Below are 14,795 nucleotides of genomic sequence, written 5' to 3' on the forward strand. Positions count from 1 at the left end.
TATATATTTTTAAAAAGTCATGAATTATAATAACTACCTATATAAAATTGAAATTATTATTTATATAAAAACAATATATACAATATAATATGTATTTTAAAGATGTATTTCGTCATACAGAAATTAACTTTATTATTTTTTTTTTATAATATATACGTTAAGTAGTATGTTAAGTGACTGCAGCTTTTTGAATTTCGAATTAATCGACTTCACCCGTTAATTTACCTTTTTGTTTAAATGTGTATTGTGTAAGTAATGTTATAAATTTGTATAGTTATATGTACTTATAATTACTTTTGGTATGATTATACGTAAATATTTTAAAGACAAATTACGTCGTTATGATTTATAGATCATAATAAATAATTCGTTTAAACGATACCACAACAAACGATAGATCGCCGTTAATACTTTTTAGTGAAGAATAATATATTTTAATACAAGTACTAGCCGGCGAACTCTTAAGTAATATAAATTTATATTATGTTTAATATTTTTTCTCTATTCCTAAGTATTATAAAAATTATGAACAATCTTAACTATGGTAACTATGGTACTGGTGAATGTTTATTAGATACTATGGTTACTATGGTTAACACAATGTATTATATTTACTCGGTGTAAAAAAAATTGGCGTAATTCCATTAAATTTCAGCAGGTGTAAAATTGTTATCAATAATTATAAATTAGGTAAGTCATATTACTCATATTTAAAGCTAATTGCATTGCTCGCATGTACTAAATAGGTATCTTTTTATATTTGATAACAATATAACATAAACAAAGATAAAAATCTGTAGGTACCTATATTTTAAATACTATATGAGCTGTATCTGTACTATGATACATTATGCATATAAAAATATAATATGTATATAATAAATATTTTATAAATTAATATTTATAAAATTAATTAAAGTGATAACAGCATTCTTAAATAAGTTTAAAAAAAATTCAACAAATCAATGAAATATAGATGATATTGTATTGTCGTGCACCTCCGTAATTATGCCACTGATAATAAATATATATGAAATATAAATCATCAAACCGTTTAAAAACATTTGGGATTGTATACATATACAATACGAGGGCTTTAAATCTCAAATGGTTTGACTAGGTATGGAAAATAAGAAGTTCAATTATTTAAAGAGAGGTATGTGGTGGTTTAGTTATCGCATATAATAATTACAAGTAAGAACTTTTATTAGTTTTGAATTATTAAAATAAAATTTTCCCTGAAAATAGAATTAGTATACAATGATCAAATACACAAATAATAAGTATTATTCTACCAACCACCCACTTAAAAATTTTAAATCCATAATAGTTAATATTTCATGCGTGTACATAAGAATGTTCTTCAACCACATACTCACTACACCCCCCCCCCCCACACACACACACACACAAATTACCATTCAAATAATCAGATTGATTGCATGAATTCGTCTACATTATAAAGAATATATAGAATAATATAATATAATATAAAATAACGTGTAATATACTCACGGCACATCTGTGGGATCGTGGTTTGGATGGTTGACTCTGCATATTTTCTGCATTAGTATGTTCCAGTAGTGATATGTACTTAAAACCCAATTTAACTTCGTCTATGTTGGGTTGTTTAATGTTTGCCAAGCACTCAAAAGTAAAGTGGTCCATATCTGATAGAAACAATTAGATGAAATATTCATGAGTATGATTAAAGATATTGCTTGGCAAAAAATACTAGGTATAGCATTAATTATAGTACATTAATATTCAATATAATATTAAAATACATTTATATTATACTCTCCAATAAAGTAGGTACTTAATATCCTTATAAAATAAAGAAATATGTGTGCAAAGCGCAAGTCAATCTGATAATGTTATTATATAAACATACAATATGCTGTAGAATAACGAAAATTAATACCATTGTAATTAATTTTATTTGAGTTTTATGCAGAGTTTGGTGACCGCAAATTTTAAAAAGCATGGGTCCAATACCCACCCACGCAACCCACCTTACCAACCCCCGACCACCATTATTATGTTACAGTTGTAGTAGTTCGTTATACGTACTAGTCATGTTTTTGCAATGGCCATGTATTTTTTTTGGTTCGGAACGCTCCAACCACAAATGTAACAACGGAACAGCGCTTTGTTGAGTTTTTTTTGCCATATAGGCACATCCGTACATCGGCGACTTCGTTTGTATAGTCTCTACCTCGAATTTCGCCTTTTTTCCAAATGGAGGACATACACGACCATTGAGACTATCCATTACTAAAAAAACACAAGAAGACAATTAGTACCTTATTTCACTATTAGGTGAATTATACTGTTTGGTGTTTGTAATATTAAAAATAATAAATATTCTATTCTAAATGTTATCATGAGGACCACCAAAATTCTGTGCATTCCTTTGTGTGACGGTCTGCCACCGATACCGATTCTACTATTATCAGTCCCATGTGAGGATGCTTAGAAGGGGAATCCGATAATTACCTCACAATATTAACCTTTTTTTCCAAAAGGTAACGGTAATTGGGTCACTTAATTTTTATGTTTATAACAGGTAGACCCGGTGATTTTATCACTTTTTCAACGATTTATTTATATTGTATGACTAATCTATAGAATGATTAAAAACTTGAAAATAAAAAATAAAACTTAAATTCGAAGTATATAACACATATCAAATATTTAGAGACGTAAAACAATAAATATACATTTTAAACATAATACAGATTTCTCAAACATCTGAATGATAGTAATTATTCATAATTAACATGTGTGTTTTAAAAATAATACATAATGCTATTTACTCACTATTTTTGTGGTTTTCAATATCTTCTGTCGACCACGGCCGTTCTTCGTAACCATTATTTGTCAATGCCACAATCGATGAGATGATGGCAAGCGTGACGATTGTAAATGCCGTATATTTCATCGTGTAATGTAGATTTAATGAGATATGAATATTATGTTAAAATTATGGAAAAAAATACAGCCTATCTCGACCAAGTCTGCTAGTGCCGAGAACAATTTTAAATTAAATAGCACTGTTAGCATACGAATGACGATCTGAATTCTGCGTCCCTTTTTATGTTACACGACGGTGGTGGCAACAGTAATGGTGTTGGTTCCTACCACCAGTTGAGCATCGAAATGTTATTGTATTATACATATATATACGAACACTTGACGCTACCTATACGCTGGTCAAGGTACCTACCTACCTACCCTCACTGTAGTGCAAGAAACACAATAAGTACAATGGGCAAATGTACGTACCTACAAACGACATAGCAGGTAAAATATATATACATATTTATATATATCATTTCCTACTCAATAGAAAAAGGTACATTTGGAAGTTTCTAGACTGTAAAAAAAAGTGTGTATATAAGGTCCTATACTGCAGAAAAATATATTTTTAAACATCATTATAATTTTAAATTTTTAATGTTGTATTTTTAATCCTTAGTTATAAACAAAAAAAATTTTATGATTTTTCAACTTCAAAATTACTTGCAAATTTTCGCGTTAGTCAAAAATGTCAAAAATGTTTTAAAATTAAACTGTATATAGATAACATTAACATAAACATTTGGTGAAAATTTCAAGTATTTACAGTGATTAGTTTTTGAATTACAACCATATAAAAAAATCGATTTGGTCGAAAACTGGTTTTGCGTAAAAATTCCCGTTTTTCTGTAATTTTTTTTTTTGTTTTTCTCGATTTTTTTGAAAACTGTTGGAAAATGTTAACTTTTTTGACCTCTATAATGCACCAAGGATATTCAGTTTTCCATAGGGAACTATCCCCAAAGTTTAAAATTGAAGCATTATTTCAAGTAGTTATGCTGTACACAGTGTACACAGACACATAAAAAACACACATCATTGTAGAATCAATACATTCATCACTCCGTTCAGAATCTAAAATCTAGTTTAATGTAATTGATGGAACATATACTTTGAACTGACGTTTTTTCCTCTGTAAGTATATTAGGTATATACTAAATCTGTTGAAAAAAAATATGGTAATAAGATTTAAAAAAATTTTTAACGTATACAGTTCAGTAGATTAGTTAATAGTGATGATAGTGGGGACTGGGGGGAGTTATTTATACTTATACTTACCTACCTGAAACATGACATTATTTTTAAAATTAACTTAACACACTTATTCACTGAGTTATACGTTCACGAGATATTAGATTCAAAACTAACACATATAAGTTGTTTATAATATTTTTTTTATTTATTACAACATACAATGAAAGAACATGATTTAGTAAACGGTTTCGTATGACCTAGTTTCACAATTACAAATATTATATTCATTGCTACATATAAGTTAAATATAATAATATAGAATGATAAAACTATAACTACCTATAAAGTATTGTACTAATCAAATACAGTAGACGCCGCTTATAAGACTCACGGATATAAGGTTCAGTCGCTTATTAGACTCAAAATCGTCTGGAACGGTCCGGACGTGTCCAAATACATTAAAAAAAAATCGGTTATAAGACTCAACACTTCGGTTATAAGACTCAAATTTCGTAAAATAAATAGTAGAAAACAAACTTTTTTGGTTATAATTTAGAAATAAATTGGTATTGAAAAATTAAATAATATTCGTGTTGATTATTTCTAGTTTCTGTTGGTACCTAATAACGTATAATAATTTTTATCGCAGATAAATACGATCAATACGAATACGAACAGTATATTTTCGGAATATTAGAAGAAAATAAAAAACAAACAAAAAAATTACAAATTTTTTTCAAAAATAATTTTTATATGTAATATGTATTTACGTTTAATTATTTAAATTTAATTTTTTTCAAAAATAATTTTTATATGTAATATAAATTTACGTTTAATTATTTAAATTTAATTTTTTTCAAAAATAATTTTTATATGTAATATGTATTAACGTTTAATTATTTTAATGTATGTATTAATAAAATCAAAGCAAAATATGTAATAAAATAAAATTTATAAATACGTAATTAATTTTTTTTTTCCACTTCGCCTATAAGGTTCATTCGGTTATAAGACTCACTTTGTGCTGGTCCCAAAGTGAGTCTTATAAGCGGCGTCTACTGTATCATAAATACAATGTTTTCGCCAAAATTAATTCAACCTACCATATTACTAATAGTACAATAAATAAGTATAATTGAAAATTAAATATGAGTATATATTATATTATATGCTTTGTAATATAGAGTGATATATAGAGTGATCAATTGCTCAGAATTGTTTTTCGTATGCATATTTGAAGCCAATTTTAACTTGTAGACGATACTTACTCATTGACCTATTTTCCAATTTTTCCCCTAACTTATATTCGATAAATAATTCTATTTTAGAACTGTAATTTTATGTAACTTTTTATATAATTCAGATGTTAATGTATTAACTGTATTTGTTCAATATATTTCAATAATTTTGAGATACAAATTGTATTCCGGAAATTCACCACAGCGAGATCATTACTGATCATTATAATTTAAATATAAAATTATTATTGTCTATAACCATATTCAAGTTGTTACCCATGTAAAAATAAGTGAATATTATAATAATACAATAATATATAATCGGCTATGCAGCATTTAGGTGTAGAAAATGGATGTCACAGTCCACAGAGCACTAAGGGTTTAAGAATGTTTTTATATTATGTTGGCGATTTATTTGGGATGATATGGGATGACATACGACCGCACATGGAGATTTCACTGCCATCAGAATGAATAGTGTCCACCCCCATTGATTTATTACATTTGTATAGGGCATCACAAATAAGGCACCTGACGCCTGTACGCATTCCGTCTGGGAATTCTATTCAATTGTATCGGCTACAATATAATATAAAGCAGTATAGTAAAGATAACTAATAAATTCTTGAAATATATTTTTTTCGGTGGTGTAGCGGATGGGCTTCTACGAATCAGTGGAAAAATCATGTATAAACAGGGGTCAGACGAAGGAGCATTTTATTATATAGATGTTTCAAGAATAATTTATCTCATTAACAGATGAGGTGTTAAGGTCTTTACTCTTCTCCACTTGGCTTTTCGTAATCAAAAATGGTCATTCCCTAAATTAATAAAATAATAAAATACATTAATAAAATTGTTATTTACAAAATGTGTACATGTATTTCTGAAGAGTACACATCAAGACATTACATGCTAAAAATCATCAGAAAAAGAAAATTTAAATTTAAAAAAGATAATGTTTGAACTTTTAATTATTTTTTGGAACAGTTAATTCCTTTTTACTTCTCCTCTTATATTTTATAAATTACACGCGATCAATACTTAAATCCTGTACTAATGGTAAACTTACCCTGTAGGTACCATAGATATATCATGCATTTACGAGTACCATCATAATATAAAATATTATTAATTATTACTATGATACCAAATGTTTTTTTACTATATTATGCTTATACTACATAATACGCATTTAAGTTGTCGCAAATTAAATGAGATTTGTTGTGGTTGCAGTGAAGACCAACATATTTATTATTAAAGGTATGTACCTACAGTGTATCGCAAGGCTGGGCAAGTTAATATAGAATGATATAAGTTAAGTTTAATGTTAAATGTTATTTTTCGTACAACTTATAAAAGTTACAAACTATCTAGAAAGTTGAAGCTTAAAATAACTTAACCTCATTAAAAATTCAGTTATTTTTTTAAGACATGGTCGTGAAATACTGGTTTGTAAAGCGACAAATAGGCACATGGAGATATCTATATCATTTGGAATGATATTACTATATTAGTACAATAGTACTGTACTATCTGAGTTCAAGATATTGCTTGAAAGATCTCCGATGAATAACTGCATAGGCAAGTATATTGTGAAAAATATTATTAGTTATTTCTAGGGCTGGAATTTTGATGCAAAGGCATCTTCTTTCTGGTGTCGAAACACTTAAAACGTCGATCCTTAACCGTAAGTATAAAATGTGTTTTGGGTGATATTGATTATTTTAAAGTAGTTTTTTTTTATTGCACTTTTGACAATTTTAGCGCATTGTTTTAGCTTTTAGAATATTTTTTACAATTTGTTCATAAAATAAACCAAAATTGTTCCAATTAACAATTAGACACTATGGACAATAACAGCTGATGGTACGAATAATAAAATGTTTAGCACAACTAATTATTATCGATTACAATTTTACTTGGCTAGGCTTCCCGCTCAAATTATCGTCGTATCTATTATTTCTTATTAATTTTATAATTCCTTACATACATAAAAAAAGCGGGTAAGTGGGTATCGCTCTACTGTACATTGGGGGTGGGGTGGACCTCTGACTAAGGTAGGTTAAATTTGAATGCAATGATAGGTATCATTGTATACGAAAAACGATTCTGAACGGAGACGGTTTATCTGTCTAGGATATATTATAGATTATTAAAAATTTAAAAAGAAAGTTTTTTATGAATTTCTAGCTTAAAATAATTTGCGAATTTTCGTGATTTTTACGTGTATTGTCAAAATTTAAATTTAAATGCTTGTAAAAAATAAATGTGACTATTCATTTCTTTTATTTTTCAACTGCTATTGTAAAAATATTTTAGGAACCTTGTATTAAATTCTCAAATCTTAGAATTAAAAAGAAAAACTTTTATGAATTTCTATCTAAGATAATTTGAACTTTTAAACATTGCCGTAATTTTAACGTATTTAGTCAATATTTGAACTGTAAATGCTTATAAAAAAAAATAAAAATGTGTGACTATATATTTCTCTTATTTTTCAACTGCTATTGTAAAAATATGTTAGGAGCCTTGTATCAAATTTTAAAATCTTAGATCTAAAAAGAAAAACTTTTATGAAATTCTATCTAAGGTAATTTGAAAATTGCCGTAATTTTTACGTATTAAGTCAATATTTGAACTTCAAATGCTAATAAAAAAAAAACTGTGCCTATTTATTTATATAACTTTTTAATCAATATAAGAATAACTTATGAGGAACATTGTATTAAATTTTCAAGTATTTTGATTGAGCCAAAAAAAATTTATCGACAATTCAAAAAAAAACTTTCAGAAAAATTGAAAATTTCAGTCGTCTATAAATATCTCAAAAAAAGTCAAAATATTTTGAAAATTAAATCATGTAAAGAAAATGCCAATCTAAATAACTGATCAAATTTTCAAGTATCTACGACTTATAATTTTTGAATAATAAAAAATGTTTAAATCGTTTGAGGATAAATCGTTATTGTTTACACTATTTCGTAAAAATTTAAAATTCAAACGCACTTAACATTTTTCCTATAATGATGCTTCGAGTTTTCTCTATAGCTACTTGAAGGAAAACTTATGGTTAACTTAGTGTTGTATTTTTAATCCTTAGTTATAAACGCAAAAAATTTATGATTTTTCAACTTCAAAATTACTTGCAAATTTTCGCGTTTTCGACAGATTTTGTAAAATTTTGAACTGTAAACGCTTATTAAAAAAAAATGTGACTTACGAGTTTTAATTTTTTTTAGCTACAATAAGAACAACTCATAAGGAACCGTGTATTAAATTTTCAAGTTTTTTTGGTTGTCCAACATTTTTTTACCGACACTTCAAAAAAAAAATTCTCAAAAAAATCGTAAATTTCAGTGGTCTATTAATAACTCAAAAAAAGAAGAAAATTTTTGAAAATTAAACTGTATATAGATATTACTAACATTAACATTTGGTGAAAATTTCAAGTATTTACAGTTATTAGTTTTTGAATTACAACCATATAAAAATATCGAATTGGTCGAAAACTGGTTTTGAGTAAAAATTCCCGTTTTCTGTCATTTCTTTTTGTTTTTCTCGATTTTTTTGAAAATTGTTGGAAAGTGTTTACTTTTGACCTATAATGCACCAATGATATTCACTTTTACATCGAAAACCACCCCCAAAGTTTGAAATTGAAGCATTATTTTAACTAGTTATGCTGTACACAGACACACAAAAAAAAAACACATCATTCTAAAATCAATACATTCATCACTTCGTTCAGAATCTAAAATAAATTACTGTAGTATCATTTATAAATATATTTCCATTGTTTAACCTATAATAATTTAAATTAATTTATATAGCCTAGTGCATTTTTTTGAGTTTTTAAGTCATTTTTGCATTTTTGAGATTTTTTAAGGACATCAAAATTCCAGCCATTGTTATTACATTATTATATTTTTTAAATCCTAACGTAACCTTTGTAAATTAGATAAGAATTTATAATTTATATTTTATTTTATTCATACTTCTTGTTTTCGTTGGGTACCTATATTATAATATATCTGTACCTAAAACAAAAACGAGTGAAGCGAATAAAAGAAAAAAGGCGGGTTATTCGTGGATGTCGCTCTGCTGTACAGTAGGTTACAAGTGGGTTACTGTAATGGATGGAATTAAATTTGAATCCAATGATATTATATCATTGTATACGAAAAACGATTCTGAGCGAAGACAGTTTGTCTCTCCCACCATGACTTATTGTCTAGGGACAACTCCGGATTTAAGGGGCCTGCACGCGACCTGTTTTTTTGCTCAAAAACATGCGTTACAGGAAAAACTCTCACGCTTCGTAGATTGGTCCGATTTCCGTAATTTTTTTTTTGTTAGATAGAGGAAGACTCCTTACAGGGCGCATTGGACTTGGATTTTCAAAATTATTTTTCTAGATCTTATATTACAAGTTTGAATTTAATCCATTTTTACAACTTTTTAGTTTTTGTATTATTTTTTGTTTTTAGCAACGTAATCAAAAATCGAAGTCCAATGCGCCCTGTAAAAAATATTCCTCTATCTAACAAAAAAAAAATTTCGAAAATCGGACCAATCTACGAGGTGTGAGAGTTTTTCCCGTAAAGTGTGTTTTGAGAAAAAAATCACACTTGTAATTTTTCTGTCTGGCGATTGCGTTGACATGTGCATGCGCGTACGTATATATCTCCCGCGACCCGCAGACTACCGCTCTTTGCTACTGGGCACTATGCTGTTCTAGCGGTCTACAATTACGTTATCTTATCTACTAATCAACTAATGTCCAATACTAATAACTAATAAGTATTAAATACCTAATATTATACGACACTCGTTTCCGTTCGTAATATTTATACTAACCGCTTATTTACATTTCTTATTAGTTAGAATACCTAAAAATAATATAATGTACGTTGTACACTTGAACGAATAAATAAAAAAGGAAAACATAGATCACAAGAACGAATAATATAAATTATTAATAATGAGTAACACACAGTTAAAAAAATTCATATTACAATATATTTATTTACATTCATATACATTTTATACTACTATTTTTGGCTGCACTATTTCAGCCAGTAAATAGTTTTTATAAAATTGTATCAACTGACTTTCCATTTTAGTTTTCCAAAAGTCGTCATCTCGCTCAATTTTTTCGATAAAAATATCTAAATAGAAATATAACATGTTATTTTATGTAAGAACTTTATTAGGTTTGGATATTATATAGTATTATTATACTTACCTTTTGGTGTCCAAACTACAAAATAACAGGTTTGTTTATTAGCCACGTGCAATTGACCCTGCACTTGGTAGTAATAGATATCAGTTTTTTTCAATTGCAACTCGCCTGAGTTGTTGACCGACAAAAAATTGATTTTTTTTTGTTCAACACCTTCGATGACTGTCATGTCTTTAGCGCTATAAGGACACTTTACTTCCAACAAATCCTTATGTCCTATCAACCCTTCAGGAGAACAAGCCAAAAAAGGCGGGTAAGTCGTGTATGTCGCTCTGCTGTACAGTAGATTACAAGTGGGTTACTGTAATGGATGGAATTAAATTTGAATCCAATGATATTATATCATTGTATACGAAAAACGATTCTGAGCGAAGACGGTTTATCTGTCTAGGATATATTATAGATTATTAAAAATTTTCAAATCTTAGTTTTAAAAAGAAAAATTTTTATGAATTTCTAGTTTGAAATAATTTGCGAATTTTCGTAATTTTTACATAATATGTTGTCAAAATTCAAACTTTGAATGCTTGTAAAAAAAAAATTGTGGCTACGCATTTCTTTTATTTTTCAATTTTTATTGTAAAAATATATTATGAGCCTTGTATTAAATTTTCAAATCTTAAATATAAAAGAAAAATTTTTTATGAATTTCTAGCATAAAATAATTTACGCATTTTCGTAATATTTTGTAATATTTTGTAAAAATTCAAACTTTGTATGCTTATAAAAAAAAATTGTGACTATGTATTTCTTTTATTTTTCAACTTCTATTGTAAAAATATGTTAGGAGACTTGTATTAAATTTTCAAATCTTAGAATTAAAAAGAAAAACTTTTATGAATTTCTATCTAAGATAATTTGAACATTGCCGTAATTTTTACGTATTTAGTCAAAATTTGAACTTTAAATGCTTATAAAAAAAAATTGTGCCTACGAATTTTTAATATTTTTTAACTTCTATTGTTACAATGTGTTAAAAGCCTTGTATTAAATTTTCAAGCTTTTCTACCGAACAAATAAATTTTTATCGATATTTATAGAAAAAAAAAACTAATAAAATTGAAAAATTAAAATGTCAGTAAACAGCTCAAAACAAATCTAAATATTTTGAAAATTTTATCAAATATATAACACGCCTATATAAACATACAGTCAATATTTCAAGTATCTGTGGTAATTTGTTTTAGAGTTACACCAAAATAAGGAAATCGCTAAAAGTGAAAATCCAATGTTGTAAAAAACTAATAATGATCGAAAATTTGAAATGCCTATGAATAGTTCAACTTAAGTCGAAATTTTTTGAAAATTGCATGGTGGATAGAATATACTTATATAAACATTAGGTGAAAATTTCATGTATCTATGGTCATTTGTTTTAAAGTTACATCAAAAACCAAAATCGATTTTGTCGAAAAATGAGTGTGCGTAAAATTTCCCGTTTTTCTCTTAATTTTTTGTTTGTTTTTCTCAATTATTTAGAAAAGTATTAAGAATTTTTTACTTTTGACCCCCCCCCCCCCCCCCCAAAGTACCAACTAGATTCACTTTCTGATCGAACGAGGTACTGAAGTCAAAAATCGAAGCATTTTTACTGCCTCAAAACGTGATGACAGACACAAAAAAAAAAAAAAAAAATAAAAACACACATCATGGTAAAATCAATACATTCATCGCTCCGCTCAGAATCTAAAATTTATAATCTCATCTATAAATAGACCCGCTGGCAATACTTCTAATCCCAACTTCAGCTCAAAATCTTTTTTGGCCATGGGCTCATATTGTATTCCATACCTAATATATAAACAAAAATGTTGTATAATATTATATAATTGAATATATAATTGAATTTGACTAAATAAATATTTTGTAATCGTACCTCAATGCCGAAGTTGATGGTGTGAACACTTCGCCATACAAAATGTATTTTACGGTATTTGTTCTGGGGGTGTTGGCTCTAAGCTTACATACACGTCCAAAATTTGAGGCAGTTAGTCGAAATTTCCGCTCTTTATGCCAAACGTCGCTTTTGACCTATAACAACAAGCATAAACATTTTTTTAATTAAAAAGGAATGAAAAATACAAAATAATTTTTTTTATGTAATTTTTATAGTGTTAAAGTTAAATAGAATAAAATAAAATTTGTATTTGTTTTAACCTGGTCTACTGTAGCTCGTTCGACTTCGTGAATTTCTTCAACACTTTTTATCAAAGAAGTTAGGAACTCTAATTTTTTCTCTTCCACTTCCTCGGCTGAAAGCGAAAGCTCTTCACAACCCAGCTCATTACACAAATCGCCGTAATCAGTGTCGGGCCCCACAAATTTTTTGCTCTGTAACCTAAACCAAATAATACAAATGACCGAGAATATTCATAAAATAAGAATTAAAAATATAGTGTTTATTAATTAAAATAACAATATAGTATATTAAATAAATGTATAAATCATTATTATTATTATTTTATATTGTAATAATATACTGTCTTTGCTCAAAGCTGAGTCTGATTTTTGGAGTACTCCTTGCGTAAGTCTTTTTTTTTGATAGTTTGCAAATGAACCGTTTGGTAAACTTTCCCGGACTTTCTTTAGTTGCCTGTTTAAACAACCTTCGCATGTACTCTGGACCAAAGTTAAACGATGATACTGCTGTCATACACCGAGTGTTATACGAACCTAAAAAACGCTTATTATGTATATACCTTACCTATGCTGTATGAATATATTAAAATTATCAACGTTTAATTTTTAAATCATATTTTATTTACCTCGCAGGGAATAGTTCACTCTTTTCCCCCCTACAAATTTTGCTACTACACTGTTGTAAGACTCCACAAAATTATTATTCAAGTTATAAATAAGGCTGTCTGCGTGAAAAGCTACTAAATTTTTTACAGCAATTATGTCTTGCCACAAACCATGCTCGCAGCGCTGCAGGTCGTCAAATTATCTTGAACGCGTTTTCTAAACGATGTTTAAATTTATTATATACCTACCAACCACCTGATGACCATACATTTTTACTTAGAAGTCGAAGTATAACTTACGTGATTTTATTTCCACCTTTCTTCTTCCTATAAGCCGCTACAGTTTTTTTTTTAACTCTGTACTTACTGCCCATAATAAACACTATTTACACTATATAATAAACACAAAAGAAGAGTGCGAAAATTGCAATAAAAATGAAAATACCAACCTTCGTCTTTCACTTCCTTCACTATCTGAATGAAATTGAATTGTAAATAAGAGTAGAATTGAATACGTAGTAAAAATAATATTTTAATAAGGATTCAATCGTTCCGAATGAACGATTACGGATAATATTATAATATATAGTAATCCCGCTATAAATAACTTTGCGATAACGATGTCTGTCTAAATAGTTGGGTGGTTGGCGGTGGTACGCACGTCTGTCTACACTCACACTAATAATCATTTACGACTAACACATAGGTACCGGGCGGCGGCGACGAGCTTTCAAATTGCCTAAATGTTGCCCCTTATTAAATAGTCACGAGCAGGCCCCTTAACAAAATTATAGTATTATAAAATATTGATGTACATATATAATAGAAATCACGGTAAAAAAAGTCCGGGATAAAATAAGTCCGTTAAATATATAACAATAAACATAATATACTATAGGTACTAATTTCTCATTTTGATGAACTATCGTTATAGAAATTATATATATTTTTAAAAAGTCATGAATTATAATAACTACCTATATAAAATTGAAATTATTATTTATATAAAAACAATATATACAATATAATATGTATTTTAAAGATGTATTTCGTCATACAGAAATTAACTTTATTATTTTTTTTTTATAATATATACGTTAAGTAGTATGTTAAGTGACTGCAGCTTTTTGAATTTCGAATTAATCGACTTCACCCGTTAATTTACCTTTTTGTTTAAATGTGTATTGTGTAAGTAATGTTATAAATTTGTATAGTTATATGTACTTATAATTACTTTTGGTATGATTATACGTAAATATTTTAAAGACAAATTACGTCGTTATGATTTATAGATCATAATAAATAATTCGTTTAAACGATACCACAACAAACGATAGATCGCCGTTAATACTTTTTAGTGAAGAATAATATATTTTAATACAAGTACTAGCCGGCGAACTCTTAAGTAATATAAATTTATATTATGTTTAATATTTTTTCTCTATTCTTAAGTATTATAAAAATTATGAACAATCTTAACTATGGTAACTATGGTACTGGTGAATGTTTATT

The 14,795-nt window shown here is 27.6% G+C and overlaps 1 protein-coding gene and 1 pseudogene across 1 annotated transcript in view; both read right to left on the reverse strand.

Moving 5' to 3' along the window:
- The window catches only part of LOC149062629 (uncharacterized), a 29,130-nt gene extending 18,422 nt beyond the window's left edge, over window positions 1-10,708 (reverse strand). The window contains exons 1-4 of the mRNA XM_089221967.1: window positions 10,543-10,708; window positions 10,409-10,465; window positions 2,074-2,277; window positions 1,516-1,670 (exon numbers count right to left, since the gene is read on the reverse strand). Coding sequence (XP_089078093.1) covers window positions 1,516-1,670; window positions 2,074-2,277; window positions 10,409-10,465; window positions 10,543-10,708 — 582 coding nt within the window. The remainder of the gene's footprint in view (window positions 1-1,515; window positions 1,671-2,073; window positions 2,278-10,408; window positions 10,466-10,542) is intronic.
- LOC149062623 (uncharacterized) overlaps window positions 1-14,795 on the reverse strand; it is a 512,259-nt pseudogene that overhangs the window by 213,581 nt on the left and 283,883 nt on the right.

Source organism: Diuraphis noxia, unplaced genomic scaffold (assembly GCF_037042655.1).
Source record: "Diuraphis noxia isolate RWA-SAM2 unplaced genomic scaffold, SU_Dnox_SAM2 contig0001, whole genome shotgun sequence".
NCBI classification, from domain to species: Eukaryota; Metazoa; Arthropoda; class Insecta; order Hemiptera; family Aphididae; genus Diuraphis; species Diuraphis noxia.